The sequence below is a fragment of the Ipomoea nil genome, unplaced genomic scaffold (assembly GCF_001879475.1).
Source record: "Ipomoea nil cultivar Tokyo-kokei standard unplaced genomic scaffold, Asagao_1.1 scaffold3399, whole genome shotgun sequence".
NCBI lineage: Eukaryota > Viridiplantae > Streptophyta > Magnoliopsida > Solanales > Convolvulaceae > Ipomoea > Ipomoea nil.
In genome coordinates this window covers 721,506-741,634 of record NW_017619827.1, presented here as the reverse complement: position 1 = coordinate 741,634, position 20,129 = coordinate 721,506, and the positions used below count along the sequence as shown (strand labels likewise).

Genomic DNA, 20,129 nt, shown 5'->3' with positions numbered 1-20,129 from the left:
TGTAGAACAATTGAGGGCAACTTCGAACTTTCACTGATTTAAATTTGCCAACTCAGATTTTAATACTCCATTTGTAGGTACATGGCGCCAAAAATTAAGCTTCAATTAACTGCCACCTGTAGATGTTCATGGAGCAAAAATTTCTTCGACACATAATTGTTAGTGCAATAAATATATTCACGTTAACAATTTAATTTTGAGATCGGATAAATCTGAGAAAATTTGAGCGACCGATAAATTCAATCAGACAGATAAGTGCAAGTTCCAATTAAAAATTGATTCCAGATACATTTTGCATCTTTAAATAAAATCACATCAGATTGACTTAAGCAGGTCAAAATTAAATAAAGCTATTGAGCACATAATCCATACTGACTTTACAACTTGCATGCACTGTATCACTTTCAATTTGCAACTTAGCTCAGTATCATGCATATTCCCCCTAAACCATATATGCACTTAATCCACTATCATGACATACTCCCCCTAAATTATATATCCTTTACATAATTAACAACAATTTCTACGTACCCAAATTCGTAAGATAAAATTACTAACATGTACACAAATAAATTGTAACACATTACTCAAATTAAATCACGTAGAACATATAGGTAACAAATTTCATGCAATTTCATGCAAAGCACGTACGCACATTTTCGAATTTAAGAGTTTCGAAATACTTAGCTCATTTCGATCATTCCCATTTCGTGCCTTAGAGTTGCAAATCGAGATTCACACAACGATTTTGTGAGAATGTCAGCAATTTGATTTTCTGTGGGAACATGATCGATCTTCAAATCTTTCTTCTCGACGTGGTCTCGTATAAAATGATGTCAGACGTCGATGTGTTTGGTTTGCGAGTGAAGTACTGGATTTTGGGTTATTGCAATCGCGCAAGTATTATCACCTAAAATACTAACATTTTCGCATTTAATCCCATAGTCCAACAATTGTTGCTTCATCCACAAAATTTGTGCACAACAACTCCCAGCTGCAATATATTCGACCTCGGCAGTGTTCGTAGCTATGGAGTTTTGTTTCTTGCTGAACCAAGAGACCAATCTTCCCCCTACGAACTAGCATGTCCCTGAGGTACTTTTTCGGTCTATTTTACACCCTGCAAAATCTGCATCTGAATAACCAGTTAGTGTAAAATCTCCTTCTTTGGGATACCATAATCCCACGTTGATTGTTCCCTTTAAATATCGAATTATCTACTTCGTTGCAATCAGATGACTCTCTTTAGGCTTCGATTGAAATCTTGCGCATACTCCGACTGAGTAGGATATGTCCGGTCTACTCGCAGTTAGATATAGCAGCGATCCAATCATCCCTCGATACATCGTTTGATCAACGTTTTTGCCTTCATCATCTTTGTCCAATTTTTGAGAAGTACTCATGGGAATTTTGACTGAGGATTTTCCATCGAGCCCAAATTTCTTTATAAGATCTTTTGTGTATTTAGCTTGATTCACAAAAATTCCTTCTTTGAGCTGTTTGACTTGTAGTCCCAAAAATTAGTTCAATTCTCCCATCATGCTCATTTCAAATCTGTTCTGCATAAGCTTAGAGAATTTCTCACACAAAGAAATATTAGTGCTTCCAAAAATGATATCATCAACATAAATTTGCACTAATAAAATATGACCATTTTCTTGAATTCTAAAAAGGGTTTTATTGAATAGGCCCTTGGTTAATCCACAACCAATTAGGAACATCGACAAGGTATCATACCAAGCTCGCGGAGCTTGTTTCAACCCATACAGCGCCTTCTTGAGTTTGTAGACTTGATCACCAGTGCCTTTTACCTCAAATCCGGGTGCTAGCTCGACATAAACTTCTTCTTCAAGTAAGCCATTTAAAAATGTGCTTTTTACGTCCATTTGGTATACTGTGAAGTTCTTGTAGGCTGCATATGCTAGGAAAATTCTTATTGCTTCGAGTCTTGCGACGGGGGCGAATGTCTCATCAAAATCTATGCCTTCTTCTTGCGAGTACCCCTTTGCGACTAATCTTGCTTTATTCCTAACAATGACGCCATCTTCGTTTGCTTTGTTCCTAAAGACCCATTTGGTGCCGATTACATTTTGGTGCGTTGGTCTTGGAACAAGTTCCCATACGTCGTTGCGCTTGAATTGATCCAATTCTTCTTGCATTGCATCTATCCAACTTGGATCGGCTAGAGCTTCATCAATTTCTTTTGGTTCCAATTGCGATAAAAAACATGAGAACATTGCATCTTGTTGGTCCCTTGTAGATGATCGTGTTTTAACTCCGTCTCCCGGATTTCCAATGACTAAGTCATGTGGGTGACTTCTTAGCCACTTTCGATTCGGTTGAAAACTTATTGGGTTTTCAGAGTTTCCTTCTTGTTGAAATACCACTTATTGTGCCACTTGTTGAATTTCATCTTGTTGTAAATTGTTGACGGGTATTTCTTCGGATTCATCTACTGGGATTTCTTCCATTGGAATTTCAGGTGCAACTTCGGGTGTGGTCACGGTTGGTACTTCACGTGCCACAATGGGTATTGTCTCCAATTGATGAGTACCCATGTCACTTGTTTCTTCTATATCCTGCAACACATTTTCTTCAAAAATATTGTTAGAATTATTTAAATTAGAGTTACTTCCCTTATCTTTGACTTCTTTGCTGTTGCTTTCGTCGAACACAACATGAATTGATTCTTCTACCACCATTGTTGATTTGTTGAATATTCTGTACGCCTTGCTAGAAGATGAGTATCCCAAGAATATTCCTTCGTTCGCACGTTCGTCAAAAGTCTTTAAATAAGACTTTCCATTAACAAGTACAAAACATTTACACCCAAATGTATGAAAATAAGTGAGGTTGGGTTTCCTCCCTTTCTATAATTCGTATGGTGTTTTGTTATATGACTTGTGGATTAGACTGCGATTTTGAGTATAGCACGCCGTATTGATAGCTTCTGCCCAAAATCTCTTTGGTAGATCGGCAGCTGAAATCATGACACGTCTAGCTTCTTTAAGTGTCCTGTTTCTTCTTTCAGCTACTCCATTTTGTTGCGGCGTTCGTGCGGTAGATAGTTGGTGTAGAATCCCTTGTGAATTGCAATAGGATTGAATCACGTCATTCACAAATTCGGTTCCTCGATCGATTCGAATTGTTGCGATCTTCATATCTTTTTCGACTTGTAGTTGCTTTAGTAGCTCCGGCAACTTTGATTCAACTTCGCTCTTTTTCTTTATGAATAACGTCCATGTGTACCTGGAAAAATCATCAACAACAACCAAAGTGTATTTCTTACCACTTATACTTATTGGGTCTAGTGGACCAAATAGATCCATGTGCAGTAGACTTAGAGGTCTTGATGTTGATTCTTGAGCTTTGGATTTGAATGATGACTTGATTTGTTTTCCCTTCTGGCATGCATCACAAATTTGATCCTTTTTGAATGCAATGTTGGGCAATCCATCGACTAGCTTATTTTGTGCAAGCTTATTGATGGTTTTGAAATTTAGATGATTTAGCCTTCTGTGCCATTCCCAACTTGCTTGCCATCAAACATACAGAGTCCTTCGTTGTACTCCAATCAACAACATATATATTTTTCTTTCTCGATCCGGCTAGTACAACTTCCTTCGTAGATTCGTCTTTGACTTGACATTTATCTTTGAAAAATTCTACGAGATAGCCTTTGTCGCAAAATTGGCTTGTGCTAAACAAATTGAACTTTAATCCTTCGACAAATGAAACATCTTCAATTCGTAAGCCATTCTTCACAATTGTTCCGGTGCCTTTTGTTGTTCCATATCGATCGTTACCTCCAAAAATTACTTTTGATCCTTCAATGCTTTTGAATTCAACTAGACTAGCTTTATTTCCGGTCATGTGTCGAGAGCATCCGCTATCGAAATACCAAGTTTCCTGCAATAAAATTAATTATTCTTAGGTACCCACCCTTGTTTGGGTCATTTTGCGTTAGTAATTTTTGGCATCCAAATCCACCTAGATCCCACTGATCCAAGAGTAGGTGATTTGTAACCATTAAAAACTTTATAATCATAACGCACTTGCAAATAATGCTTTGGTGCGGTTTGGGAAGCTGATAGTTGCTTGGTTCTATGAAATAGAGCAAATCTGGACTTGGTCTATGGTTTGTCTTCAAGTGACCAATCTTCTTCTGAGGGATATAATATCCCAGCCCCAATTCTCGGAATTCTTCTCATATTCCTATGAGGTTTTATTGCACTTGACTCGTTGGTTCTCCTTTGAGATACAAATTTTTGCCTTTTTAAAAATTTTGTTGCCTTACCAAGATATTATCATGATGATTCGGCTTTGCAACATTTTTCTGGGCATTAATTTTGTTTCCAACTCCTTGCCTCATTGTGCTATGTTGACTTTTCACAAATTTTACCACTGGAACTTTATTGATTAAAGTAGTAATAGAATTAGTCAACTTTTGAAGGGTTTTAGAACATGATGGATCGTAGCCAAGTCCGACTTTATCTCCAGCTAGTTTTTGCATGTTTACCATTTTATCCATTATTTTGGATGAATGCGTGAATGATGCAATTACTTCCTGAAGGTTATGTTCTCGAACCTCTCTAGCTTTGCACTCTTCTTGAAGTCGAATATTTTCAGCTTTCAATTTACTCATTTCATTTAGAGCATTTTGCAATTTTTGTGTCATTTCTTCCTTTTCTAGGATTAACGTATTATTGCGCTCTTTGATTTGAGTATGAGTGACCATGACCTTTTGACAATCTTCCATAAGACTTTGAAATGATTCTTGAGTCTCGAAAGAGGTGTCAACGGAACTAAAGAAACTAAAAGAACTAGAAGATACCTCTTCGTCGGTTTCGCGTGCCATCAAGCATTCCTCATGTTCGGATGTCTTCCGTACTAAGCATAGAAACACCATATCTTCTTGTGATGAATCACTCTCGTCACTGGAAGATTCTTCGGATTCGCTTGCTTCTAGCGGATCACTTATCAAAGCCTTTCGTTTATCCTTCTTTAATCTCTTTTCCTTCGACTTGTATTCTTCCTGCGAAGGGTTAGTAGCATTCGAATTTTTGCTTACCTTGGGGTGTGGACATTCTGCCATAAAGTATCCAGGTTTTCTACGATTATAACACACATTTGTGTTATCTTCGACTTGTTCTTTCCTTGGTCTTCTAAACGAGCTTCCTTGTGGTGAACTCTTGAATTTGTTCTTTCGCATGAACTTTTTGAATTTTCTAACAAATAAGGAAAATTGTTCGTCAGATAAAAAATCATTATTTCCTATTAACCTTGATGTAGACGGTTGATCGGCCATTAGTGCGGATGTTCGTTCATCACGTTCTTCTTCAATTCGTGTCTTCATCTCGAACTCGTACGCCTTGAGATCACTAAAGAGTTTATCCGTAGATAACGTCCTTAGATCTCTATGATCTCGCATCGCGGTTACTTTCATGTCCCAATTAGAAGGTAGTCCACGCAATACTTTGAGTGATATTTCCTTCTGGGAGATGGTTTTGCCAAGTTCACTTATTTCTCCAAGAATCTTGACTAAGCGAGCTTCCATATCGGTAATACTTTCGTTAGAAAGCATTTTGAAATCTTTGAATCTTTTCATGGCGATGGTTAGCTTGTTGTCCTTTTCTTGTTCGTCGCCTTCACCGATACTAATGAGAGTATCCCATATTTCTTTTGCCGTAGTGCACTTTCGAATCTTTGGAAATATGGTGTCATCGACCGCTTTGAACAAAATGTCCTTGGCAATGTTGTCCAAGTTATTTCGCCCTCTATCTTCACTCGTCCACTCCATTTTTGGCTTTGGAACATATTGTGGAGCATTTGGATCTCGTGCGGTAGCGGTATTAGCTTTCATGATCTTGATAGGGCCAGTGGTGATGACTTCCCACATTTCATCATTTAAAGCAGATAAGTGCACCTGCATACGTATTTTCCAATCATCAAATTATCAAGTGAGAAAAGCAAATTTTGAGCAAGAATCATATCTCTCTTTATCTTGAAGCTTTGAGATCTATCTAGCAGTCAAGAAAAGACTCAAATAGACAACCGCTCTGATACCACTTGTTGGTCCCGGAAGGGTGGCGAGAAGTCTAGAGGGGGGGGGGTGAATAGACTTCTCTAAGTTTTCAAACTTTTCTCAAGCATACAACACTTTGGTAATTTCAACTCTAAGTAACAAGCACAAACAAGTTAAACAACTTAGAGTGTGTATAGCGGAATAAGTAGCGGTCAAGTGTTATGCTTTGATTGTGTAGTGCTCAAAGAGAGATTATATACATGCATCACGTTAGAAACACTTGATATAGATTAAGGATGATGTATGTAAAATTTCACTTGCATGCAAACGTGGGAACTATCAAACTCAGACAGATAAAGATACGCGATAAATCGTAATGGGTTAGTTCGCAGATGATATAAGCATGCACGAAATTAAATGAGCAGTAAGTAAATAGAGAGAGAGATTTATAGTGGTTCAGAGATGGTGTAATTCTCCTAGTCCACTCTTCTCCTTTCACTTCAAGGAGGAAATTCACTATTCTTCGATCACCCAGATACAATAGTGAATAAGTGTCCAGCGACAGTTCTTCGAGTGCTTTGCACAAAGCTACACTCCACCAAGGTTTTTCGCAAGCTCCTCTTGTTACTCCGCCTTCCTGAGTACTTCGCACCAAGCTATACTCCTACACCACGAGAACTACGCACAAAGCTACGCTCTCACCGGGTTTTCACAAGCTCCTCTTGTTACTCTTCCCTTTACAACCGAGTGCTACGCACAAAGCTACACTCAAACTGGGTTTTTCACTCTCTCTAGTTACTCTACCCCTTTTCTACACTCAGTAGAAGGTTTACAATGAAATACAAAGATTTCTTCTCTCAGACTTGAATTCTATCGTATATAGCTCAATATATCACTTGATGTTTGATTGGATATTTTTATCGTTGTAGAATTCTTTCTTGTCTTCAAGTCTGCTTGGGCAATTTATAGCCAATGAAAGCTATTTGCCCGTTGATCAAATTTTGATCTCGTTCGTCCATTTTGAATTGTAGTTGATCAGATAATTGTGCCAACTTGGTCTGCAAAGTCATTTCGCCGTCTGTCAGAAGATTTGAATAATCTTGCCGTTGTTCTTCATTAATCTGACAAAAGCTTTCCTTGGAGAGTGTAGCCTCCAAATTTGAATTCATCTCAGGCTTGACTTTGGTTGAATTATTGATCTGATATGCCAAGTTGATCAAATAATTTATCTTCTGATTCTTACTTGAGTATTTAAAAGACTTCCTCCGTGTCTCCTTCGTCTTCCTTCGCAAAAATGTCTTCCTTCGCAAAAATGCGGGTTCTCAAAAAGCATTTTGTCTAACAATTGTATCATGATGATGTCATAGCTTATTTGATGATGTCATATCCCGATTGTATATCATGTCCATCTTGTATCATGAACTAGTATCATGCTAAGCTAGTATCATGAACTTGTTATCATGTCTTCATAAAAATTTCTTCAAGTGAGAGTCAAACCATGTACCACTTGGTTTGCTTTGCAACGCTCCTTCCAACTCGACTAGTTAATTTAACCCTTTGATACATATCATGATTTAAATCCTTTTGTCTCATCTATTCTCATGGGTTCCATAACTCTTCTAAGAGCATATCACGTTGTGACGTCATCATCCGATAACACAAGATATCATGTTATAAAAACTATTTCTTCATGATGGCACTTCCCGATATTATACTTCATGATATCATACTAGCATTTCACCATAGCTTGTCTAAAACCTTTTTAGACCAAAATGCTCTCAACAAGAATCGAACCGTAAATCATCAAGTATCAAGATGAGAGCACTTTAACAAGTTCTCTACCATCTCATCCATCTCAACTTTTGATGACTTAAACGCTTCATAAAGCCTTTCACGTAGGATTCATGGCAGGGTGCACCATACTTTGTGAACCAGAACTGACTCAAATAAAATAAAATTGGGGTCTACAAAATACATTTGGCTCATCAAAACTTATACAATATATTCCTAACATTGTCGCTAAATTTAGCTACGAATTTGCTACGATTTTTGTCGGTCACTAAATTTTAAAAAAAAATTCTACCCACTAATTAATATCCGGCAAATCATACAGTTGTTATATTATAGACCGCGGTGCATAATCGATTATGCCCCGCGGCCCATATACGACGCCATTTCATTAATTAAATGAAACGGCGCCTTTTAACGCCGTCGATTACTTTCAGCGCATTGTTTCCTTTTTTTTTTCTTTTTTTTTTTTTAAAAAATCAATATAAAAACGAAAAAGGGAAGTCTTGTCGTCACTTTCTTCTCGAACAACCCACACTTACCATCAGCACTCTCTCCAAGCTTAGACTTCAACCGCCATTTTTTACCTCTCGTCTCCATCGCTGTTCTTCTTCGTATTTCTGCATATTTCAGTTTCAACGAGAAGGTAATAATACTATGTTATATAATGCGATGTTATATTTACCTACAAAGAAAAATATGTTCTACAGTACATACATTCTAGGTTTTTTTTTTCAGACATTCCGAAAGCAACATTCATATTTTGCATCACAAACATGCATTGAGAAACTATAATGCATTTAATATTACTGTAAACCCTAAATAAGAAATACATGCAGTCAACAAAACTATAATATTACTGTAAACCCTAAATAAGAAACACATGTTTGTCTTTTTCATGTAATGTGGTCCCAGATGTTTATGTATAAAATAAAACTGCAAAGTGTGTTTAATAATACGGAATGTGTGGTCCCATATATTACATATGAAATTACTATATCAAAATGAAACTCTATTTCTTCTTAAATTAAACTGCATTTATTCTCAACTGAAAGTGTATTGTATATGAACTGAAAGTGTATCGTAGATGAACTGAAAGTGCTTATATGTGTGTCTCATATTGTTTTCAATTGAAAGTGATTTGTATATGAACTGAAATATTATTTCAATTGAAAGTGCATTGTATATGAACTGAAAGTGTAATGTATATGAACTGAAAGTGTATTGTATATTAACTGAAAGTGCATTGTATATGAACTGAAAGTGATTTGTATATGAACTGAAAGTATAATGTATATGAACTGAAAGTGCATTGTATATGAACTGAAAGTGCTCATATGTGTGTCGCATTTTGTTTTATAAAATATTCATCATTAAAAACTTATCATACTGTTGCATACCATACCTATACAGATGAAGAAAGCCACAAGAAAGCATAGAACCAAGGCTGTCTTGGACTCACAAGCAGCCAAACCAACGCCACCATCTCAACCAACACCTGCTGCCACAGGACAACCTGCAGATAAACCACCAACACCTGAAAATAAACCAACCATTCCATCTGAACCAGAACAAACTGTGCAAGAAGAAGATGGACAGGAAAATGGACCACCTGAAAATGAACCCGAACCAGCTGTTCAGGTGGAAGAGAGGCACAAAAAAAGGGCACCCAAATGCAAATCAACAGCAAAATCACCAAAGAGAGCTAAAGCCACCAAACAATCTGTTCCTGCTCCTAAGACAAACACAACTGCATCAAAACCAGCTGCTCAGGGATCACCTAAGACAAACACAACTGCATCAAAACCGGCTGCTCAGGGATCAAAGGACCAGGGACCATCGTTGCCCAAGCGCAAAGCAACAGCAAGCCCCAATGTTGAGAAGAAAATACACAAGAGGATAAAGAAATCTGCAGTTAAGAGTGAGATGAGTAAAATGCAATATCTACAAACCAGAATGTCACCAAAGTATTTTCGGACCCTCATTTCGTCTCTATCACCAGATCAACGCAGATCAGTTCAAGATATTGGGTTGGCTGCTATGTTAAACTTGACCATATTTGACTGGGATAGCAGACTAACTAGGTATCTTGTCGAAAGGTTTGATGTCTATGAGTGCATACTGATGTTGGAAAATAATGACATGCAACTGTCGGAGGATGATGTACACAGCACAATGAACCTTCCCTAAGGCAAAATCCCTGTTATTGAGGCTACTTCTGAGAATGAATCTGTTGAATACAAGAAATTGTTGGCAGCTTGGAGACAGAGGTGGGGAATAACAAAAGGTTCTCCAGTGACGAATACAATGCCAGCGACCATTATTGAGAGAGGAGACAGTGGAGATATGTTCAAGAGAGACTTCATTGTGCTGCTTGTATCCAGCTTGGTAAAGGGCAACCAGAGCACAAAAGCAACCTACAAGATTTTATACTCCATGCTTGATGTTTCAAAGCTGAAAGACTTGAATTGGTGTCAATACACATTCAGATCTTTGGTAAATGCTGTTGAATCTTGGAAGAATAACAAAGAGAGCTTTTTCACTGGTCCTTCACTGTTCTTGCTGGTAATATTTTAGTATGCACTTGTAATAATTTTCTCATTAATCTATACACTATATGCTACTACAATTACTGATAACATAACTGCTAATTATAACTTTTATTCTTTCAAACACAGTTAACATACCTTGACAAAGTACAATACAAGGGTGAGAAGATTCAAAGGGATTCCCCTGCAATAACTGCTTGGACTGAAGAAGCAGTTAAGCAAAGAATCAAGGCAGAGGTATTGTCTGGAAAATTTGGACGGGGAAAGTGTAACACCCCAGATTTTCAAGACTTTTAAAACTTATATAATAAAGATAGAATCTCATTAAATCCCAAAACACGATACAAAGAGTACGGGGTGCTATGCCACACCCGAGCTAGAGAACTCGGGTGCACAGGCTAATTTCTAAAACCTCAATCAGTATCAATACTAAATCATGGCACGCAGGCCGAAAGGGAAAACTATCTACTTCTACGTCCCAAGTTCTAGCACGCTCCAGTGACTTATTCTTCTGTGCCTGAAAGCCAAATATATCTGTTCAGCGAGAGATGCTGGTAACCCACTCCAACGCGTTGAAATACATTACATATAGAGATATATATAGATATACGAAAACCATTTTGAAGCATGAAGATATATCCTACAAGACTCTAGCTTTTAAAACCGGGAATGACTCGACAGATAAGGCTAGACACAAGCAACAGTTATAACAAGCGTATACCATAGGCAAGACAGATAAAGCTGAGCACAATTAATAATCATAACCCAACATAAACAATCCCCAGCATAAATCCCATAGTCACATCCCCCAATATACTCATAAACACAACTCATCCATTTCTCACCACATAGCACACTTTGTTGGCGCCACAGGACCAATCGCATGCCCATACATGAGGGTGAGCGCATATAGCTCTGACACGGCCCCGCAGCACCCTGCCCCGTCTCACATTACGGAGGAGTCGATCGCAACCGACTAATGAACCGCAGTTCTATATAATATTTATATACCTGACCGGTCTTTACCAGCCTGGTTAACAGTTGGGATGGTTCTCAACCCATTCAACTGCCCGTATAGTGGACCTTTGTCCTATATAATATTTATATACCTGACCGGTCTTTACCAACCTGGTTAACAGCCGGTATGGTTCTCAGCCCACCCGACTGCCCGTATAGTGGAACTTAGTCCTATATAATATTTATATACCTGACCGGTCTCTACCAGCCTGGTTAACAGCCGGTATGGTTCTCAGCCCACCCGACTGCCCGTATAGCCCGATTGATCTCAACCAAATCGGGGTAACATGCACACATAACACATAGCAAGCACATGCAACCCACATTAACACATTGGGAAGGGGGAGAAAACGTATAACAAAACCTATGCGTGATCCTTCACATACTAAGAATAGTCCTAAGGGGTTCATACTCCTTTCACCTATGTCAGCGGGATACCAATTCAACTAGCATGCAATATATAAGACTCATACAACCTACGAACGGTACCCGAAACATCAAACTAGACATAGGCACGATAGACGGAGTCCGTTGGGACACCACGGGGGTCGGGGAAACATCAAACGGGGAAGTCGGGGTCCCAAGTGTGGGAATTTCCAGCGGGTAGCCGGTGGGTGGGGGGCCACCCGCCGGCTGCCCGCCGGTAAACACTGTTCCGGGCAGCGGGTCGCCGCCTGCCGGCTGCCCGCTGCCGGAACTGCCCCTTTTTTACCGCGGGTAGGTGGCAGGTCCCCTACCCCCACCTACCCCCCACTGACTCATTAACACCAAAAACGCCCCGGGAACCTTCGTGGAACCCGAGACCATGCTTAGACACTTTCAAACGCAATTGATAACACACGTAGACAATTTAACGGATCAAAATCAAGAATCAAGTGGCACATAACCTATCATGCTTTTCTAGACATAATAAACACCCAATCATGCGAAATCCCACCCAATATACCAAGAATAATACCATACGAATTCCACGATATAACCTAGGGTTCAAATTATTTTTAATCCAACAAGAATACGATTCGTCTTCTAATTACAAGATTCGGTAAGAATATCACATAAGCATCAAGAACGCCAACAAGAACATCAACCTAGGGTTCTAATTACTTTTATATCAACAAGAATACGGTTCGCCTTCTAATTACAAGATTCGGTACAAATAACACATAAGCACCAAGAACGCCATACAATTATCAATAACACCATATAATCATTAAGAACTCCACATAATCGTTAAGAACACCATGGTTATCAAGAATCTCCCGATGTCAAGATCACCCATGGAATTATCCCACCAATCATCAATAATAACATCACAAATCATCAATACACAATAATATGGGGAAAACCTACGGGGGAAATCATAACTATGAAAATAGGTTTTGTTGAGACATGGGTTACCTCTTAGCCTTAATTAATTCCTTGGCTATGAAGGGTCTTTATTTAAGCTTTCTTGCTTTCTTGATTTCTTCTAAGGGAATTCTTGGAGCTCTTTGGGGTGGTGGGACGTTTATTGTGGTGAAAGATCTAGGTGCCTCCTATATCCCTATTTATATATTTAAGACTCCTAATTAGGGTATGAATGGTATGGGTTTACTAATTCTATTCCTTATAGGACTAAGGGCTTATTTTAGGGATAAGGGTCCATGGTCCATAGTGGACCATATTAATGAATTAAAGGGAATCCTAATCGTAGTCAATGCGCTTGAACAGGCATTCTACCAAACCACCAAAGACTACCCGACTCAAGCTCCTGCTAAATCACAAACGCCACATCCGATTCAAACACCAAGTTTTGATCTTGGAATTAGCCCTATAAACTCATCACAACCTCAACATATCCCTGAAGAAATGAATGATATGCAAGCACAAGATGATACTGAAGACCAGAACAATACAAGTGATATTCAAGAGGAAAGTGACAGTTCAGACTCTGGTGAACCACAACTGGAAACCCCACCACCTGGAACTGAAAACAATCTGTTTGATAGGTATGCTCCAACCTATTATATCTACACTGCTTCCACTCATTTTCAATTGAAGTGCAACCTATTATAAATGAAACTGTATTATTCATAAAGTGACACCATATTGTATATAAACCGACACTGAATAGTATGCCTGACATATGTGTGTGTGTGTGTGTGTGTGTATATATATATATATATATATATATATATATATATATTAGGAACTGAAACCGAAGTTACAATTAACTGATACTGTAGGTGTACATAACTGATACTGTAGGTGTACATAACTGAAACTGTATATATATATAACTGAAACTGACTTGTTTATCAAGTGATACTGCATTATATGCACTGTATCTCTATATGTTGATGCATGCATGATCCTCCATAAAACTGCAGTTTGATTTCTGAGCCTGACATTGATGACAACAATGAAGATGTTATAATTGATAAGACAAAGAGGATCAGGAACCTGCCGTTGCGCCTAAGGTCCCCATACTGGACAACAAATGTTGAAAAGCTGAAGAATGTCGGTCCAAAGGAAAAGTTGATTTCAGACTATGCTTTCCTTGACCCAACAGAAGAACAACCATTAAGGTATAAAGCACACTTAACACCCACTCTCTAATATACAATTTTGAATGCTACCTACTTTATTTATATACATTTTCAAATATGACAGTGAACAACTGTTTGGCCATGAGAGGTACTACATCAATAGAGAGCAATTCCAGACCTTAAGAAGTGCTGAGCTTGAGAGTATATTCTTAAATGTTTGGTGTCTAAGACTGAATATGTTGGATCCAAGCCGTGGGATTGATAAGCCAAAGAGGATATACTTCACAACACAATCTTTTGTAAGCAAACACCATTACTATTTTTCACGTTATGCATGTTTACTTATGAATAACATCCTTTAATGTACAATTTATACTCTACAGCTCCAACTTGATACTCCACCAGATTGGGCACCACACCACCAGTCACATAGACAAGAAGACTTTGAGCAGTGTCTAACCACCGAGATACAGAACATGGGGAATGTCGATATTAGTGATGCAAAATTGGTAATCATTTCTTTTTCATAATATTATATTTACAGTTAAACATACTACTACTGTTTTCTAATTTTTTTCTTTAAAAAAAAACATTAAAAAATCAAAACAGGTGTTCTTTCCCATTTACCGGCATCATCACTTCTTTGTCTTGTGCTTAAATTTCATTACATCAAAGCTTGAAATCATTGACAACCTGCCACTCCTCAAAGGGCTGAAAATTCAAAGCAAGTATGGTGACTGTCCACAGCTGCTTGTAAGTCATCTAGTTACTTACTTCAATACTCAAAACCAATTCACCTATAATTCATATCTAATTACTTCTGACATGCCGCAAAATGCATTTGCATTATTCCTTGGAAAATATGGAATGAAAGATATGCAGGCAAATGTGAAAAAACTGACTGTTGACCTAGTTAAAATGAGTTGGAGATCATCAGCTAACAAGATTGACTGTGGTTTGTACGCAATGAGACATATAGAAACCTACATGGGGGATCAGAACTGGAAATGTGGGTTTGTTCCAAAGAAACAGGATCAAAATGTATGTACATATAATACTTTACATATTTGTACTACTCAAATTCTCTGACACAAAACATAGTTAACTGATGTGTACCAACAAAATGCAGGATCTCTACTTGATGTCTCTACGAGCAACATATGCAGCCAGAATTATCATGATGCCAACCAATCAGTACAGAGCAGAAGTCCTGAAGAACGCCAAGACAGCGTTTGAAAGCAACAAATAGATCACTATGATAAACGGAACAGCTACGAAAATGTGAATGTTTGTTTTTGATATGAAAAGAACATAAGTCGCCTAAATGGTGTCAATATTTTTGGGTACCAAATGACATATTCCATTGATATTTTGGGTAGATTATCATCTTGTTTACAATTTTTGTTGACTGAAAGACGATGTTGTTTGGTTGTAAAGTTTTCTCACTGAACACACTGATGGTTCTTAACTTCAAGCTTTTTGGTTAATCAAGTATAATGATGTAATTCCATATAAATGTTTTTAGTTTCAGTTTATTACACGTACACTTTCAGTTCGTATCTTATACATTATCAGTTCATTACACTTATAGTTTCATTTACTAACATATGAAAATATTAAAGATATTATATTCAGTTTCATTTTGCATAAACTAAATAAAGTATCATTTATTATACACTACAGTATCAGTTCATTATATTTATAGTTACATTATAATATATATGAAAATGTGAGAGACATACTGTTTAGTTTCATTCTCCATACACTATGGTATCATTCTATATACACTATAGTATCATTTAAAAAATATCTATGACTTCATTTAAAAACATAAAAAATAATATGTCAAACATGCAGCAGACTTTCATACTGCAAAAAACTATGCTACCATGACAACACACATACTATGTAATATCCAAACCGATCCAATCCAATATTACAATGATTGTAATTGACCTATCAACTAGATTTAACCAAACCTAACTCGTGACTGCCACTAGAGGGATGAACAAAATAACCACTGCCAACAATATTAGCAACAATTCCTTCAACAGATGTCTGCACTGCAGCCTTTATACTCAATTCAGCAACCTTGACACCCAACTTCCGCCCTCTCACTTGGTTATACTTCTTTTCAATTGTGCTAATATGCCTCCTATTGCGTTCACCTTTCGCCCTATTACGTGCTGGATTTTGAATTACACCAGCTATCTGTTCTTCACCATCTTCAATGACAATAGGACCAATATCACCTTCAACCTTCCTCCTAGCATCCTCAAAAGCATTTTCACACACTTCCCGAGCCTTGCAATTTGCTTGGCTGGATAAAACTAACTGCTGAAACTTCCTACCCATTTGAATAACCCAAACAGATGATGCAATGCTAAGAATATTCAAGGAACTATCACTGCTTATTATTCTATCTTCAATACCCTTTTTGGTCCATCTTTTGATAATGTACTTATCTGGTATTGCTGCAACACAGTGGACATTAAAAATGCGTAAAGAATGTGAGCATAAAATACCCATCTCTGAAAACAACATACAGCTACAAGATATATCCAAATCATTCACTTTGAAACACACTTCATGACGAATGAGATCAACGTCAGGACGCCACACATGATACTTTATCTCATTACCACTTCCCCCAACAGATTCTTGATGGCATGAAGTCCCTTTCAAAAACTGTTCCTCAAAAAGATAATATATCTCAATAATGTATATGTCCCTAGCATGTGAAAGGAGCTTCACATGATTCATCACCATAGGTGCCAACCCTTGTGAACAACGCACATTTTCACCGTTTTCCCTACTTCTCCACTCAGAAACTACACTAACAAATGAATTATAAAAATCACACAACCCAGCTGTTTTTGATAATCTTCTAGATATTGAATGATTCGTAGACTCGCTCCTTTGAGATGATAAAATACCACCAGAGAAATATTCTTTACTAAATGCAGGACACCATTTCTCCCTAATAGAATATAGCTTATTTAACCAAACATTTTTATGGCACCCATATTCTGTCATCATCCTGAAAAAAAATATAAAGAAAAAAAAAGAACATGAATTTAAACCTATACTGTATATTTCTAAGTTGATGATCATATTTCTAAGTAGAGGGGGTATAGGGAATGCCGAATAAATCCAGCTGAGCTCTACAAACAAATACAATCATCAACTGTTAATCACTGACACAGTATCATTCGATCAAATAAGCAGTATCATTTCATACAACCTATAATATCATTTAATAGCTAAGGTACTATCAATCAACATACAGAACACAAATTCACCAGAATATAAAACACTAACATAATATCATTGTGAAAAAATCAGTAAAAATACCTGGTCCAATAAAACTCAAATTCAGCTTCGGTGTCAGTGTACTTCAAAAGAAAATTGAAAAGCTCTAAGAAACCTTTTTTATTTCTCAGACTTTTTATGTGCTTCTTCGAATTCTCCCCAATGTGCCATATACAAAGCCTATGATTTGAATTCGAAAATACTTGTGCGATTCCAGCAGCCATGGTAGCACACTGATCAGTCATTATTGTTTGAGGATGCTTACCACCCATTGATCGTACAAATACTTTGAACAACCAAACAAACGACTCTATCCTCTCATTGAGTAAAAACCCACAACCAAACATCACATTCATGCAATGATGATTCATTCCTACAAAAGGGGCACATATCATATCATATCTATTTGTACGGTATGTTGTATCGTGTACAACTAAATCACCAAACAAATCATAATCAGCCTTCATTTGACCATCCCTCCAGAAAAAGTTACACAGCCTTGCATCCTCATCAAGTTCAAATTCAAAATAGAAATCAGATTCATCCATTTGTCTCCTTCTAAATATCTCAATCAAGCTATTAGAATCAGTGTCATCTAAATGCTTTGCCGAATCTGAAGATATCATGTTATACGCATCCCTAGGAGTAAATCCAACAAATGGTGACCCTCCTGACTGACATTTTAAGAAGCGAATACCATCCGATAAGGGGACCCCACTCCTCTTCATGTTTTTTAAACATGTCAGCTGATTCTCAGACACTTTCCTATGCGATCTAAGCATATAACTTGATGAAGCCGGACACAGTTCATGGTTATGCTCCTTCACATGTTTAGTAACAACCCATTTCCCATTTGAATCTATATCAAATTGACACATTGCATTACATCCAGACCTAGTAACTATCTTTGAGTAACACTTATTAGGATTGTCTGGTATTATTCTAAAACCAGACTTAGAACAACAAAACACTTTCGTCTTCAAAATCCGAGTGCCAGTAACATAATACTGTTTGCCCTTTCTAGAACTAAATCCCATACGAAACGCATAATCATTGTATTTACCAAATGCATCTTCTATTGATCCAACAGACAGTCCCAACAATTCTTCATTATCTGTGATTTTATTAAAACATCCCTTTAACATTTATACTGAAACTATATATACTAAATTAGCATTCTACTAACACTATCGTCCATTAAACATGAAACTGACTACCATGGTTTTAAAAACACAACAAATTCAAAATCAGTTAAGAATCGAACTAAACATTTAACCTGGAATAGCTGACTCTTCAACAATAACATGTCCAGATGTACCATCAACAGCAATCGAATTGTCAAAATCATCTGCAACCAAATAAAATATAAACTGACACTTCAGGTCACTAAAGCCGACACTATATTGTTCAATAACCGAAACTACAACGATATCAGCATGAAACTGCGTAACATGGTCCTGAATAATATAAAACTCAAATAAGAACATGAACAAGAACATTAATGCATTTAATACCTGGAATATACTCATTATCGTCGATAAAATTTATACACGGAACATCGAACGCAATCGGCGAAATACATTCACCGGCGACCGGAATATGATCTCTACCTGCAACAAAAAAAAAAAAAAACCATAACATATCAGCAAATTATACTCAAACAATAACAACATCACACAAGACTGTAATACATAGTATAATGATATACACCTGCAAATACTGAATTGTTCTCATCAACGATCATTGAATTCGAATCAATCTCCTCAATCCTGTTTGTAACTACTATTTCATTCATATTTCCGATCATAGAAAACAATACAACAATTCGACTTATACCAAAACTATATCAATTCGACGAATCGAATCAGGAACAGATCGAAGAATCAAAAGAAAAAGAAAGGAAAAAGGAAAGAACGGCAAATCTAATAAAAGGAAAGAAATACGACTTCAAAATAGGAAAATAACGACGACTGATAGAAATTAGTCGTCCGGAAACAATTAACGGCGACGTCTGAACCGCGCCCTAATTAATGGTAAACGACGTCGTTTCATACCCTCGGTGCATAATGGATTATGCACCGCGGTGCATAATATAATTTGCCTCATATCGTGCACCAGGGCGCACAATGCATTGTGCGCGCTGGCCCAAAACGACGACTTTTTGTATTTGTTTTTTTTTTTCTTTTTGAAATTTTATTTCCTGTTTTTGCCGTTAATTACTTCTAAAAAAAATTCATGTTTCTTATGTACATAATTGTATAGTAGAATACACATAAAGTCCTAACATAATACACATAATCTAACATTTAACATAATACACATAAACGCTTAACATAATACACATAAACTCTTAATATAATACACAAAAACTCTTAACATAATAAAATAAACTCTTAACATAATACACATAAACTCTTAACAGAATAACCATAAACACAAGTGTTACAAAAAGTTAAAAAAAAAAAAAAAAAAAAAAAAAAACTGTAATGGACGGAACGGTGTCCGTCATGTCAACTTTCCACCAACTTATAAAAACGACGTCGTTTTGAGTCAGGGCGTACAAGGCATTGTGCACCCTAGTGCACGATATAACGATCCTTAATATCCCATACCTTTATTGAACCTATAATATAATACTTCAATTGAAATTGTTCCGTGATACTTGAAATATAAAAGATATGTGTTTTTATACGTTAATTGAATTAAGCCCCAATTTAGTTGATTAATTAGACTTGTTTAAGCAAGTATAAATAATAACTGCAGAAAGCATAAATAAAAATAAAAACACAAGTAAATAGTTACGCAGTTCGGAGCTCCTTCTCCTACGTCTGCGGGGCAACCCACGTCTGCCCAATCCACTATAGATGTTCTCCAAAAGGAGTATACAAGAGGTAAATACAGATGGCCTCC

At 37.1% G+C, this 20,129-nt stretch overlaps 1 protein-coding gene across 1 annotated transcript; it reads right to left on the bottom strand.

The window, feature by feature from the left end:
- Window positions 1-15,866: 15,866 nt before the first annotated feature.
- LOC109171166 (protein FAR1-RELATED SEQUENCE 5-like) lies at window positions 15,867-19,014 on the bottom strand. Its single transcript, XM_019320300.1, has 5 exons — window positions 18,930-19,014; window positions 18,734-18,829; window positions 18,496-18,567; window positions 17,262-18,333; window positions 15,867-16,947 (listed from the first exon to the last, which is right to left on the bottom strand). The coding sequence occupies exons 1-5, from the start codon at window positions 19,012-19,014 to the stop codon at window positions 15,867-15,869; spliced, it is 2,406 nt and encodes an 801-aa protein (XP_019175845.1).
- Window positions 19,015-20,129: the final 1,115 nt, after the last annotated feature.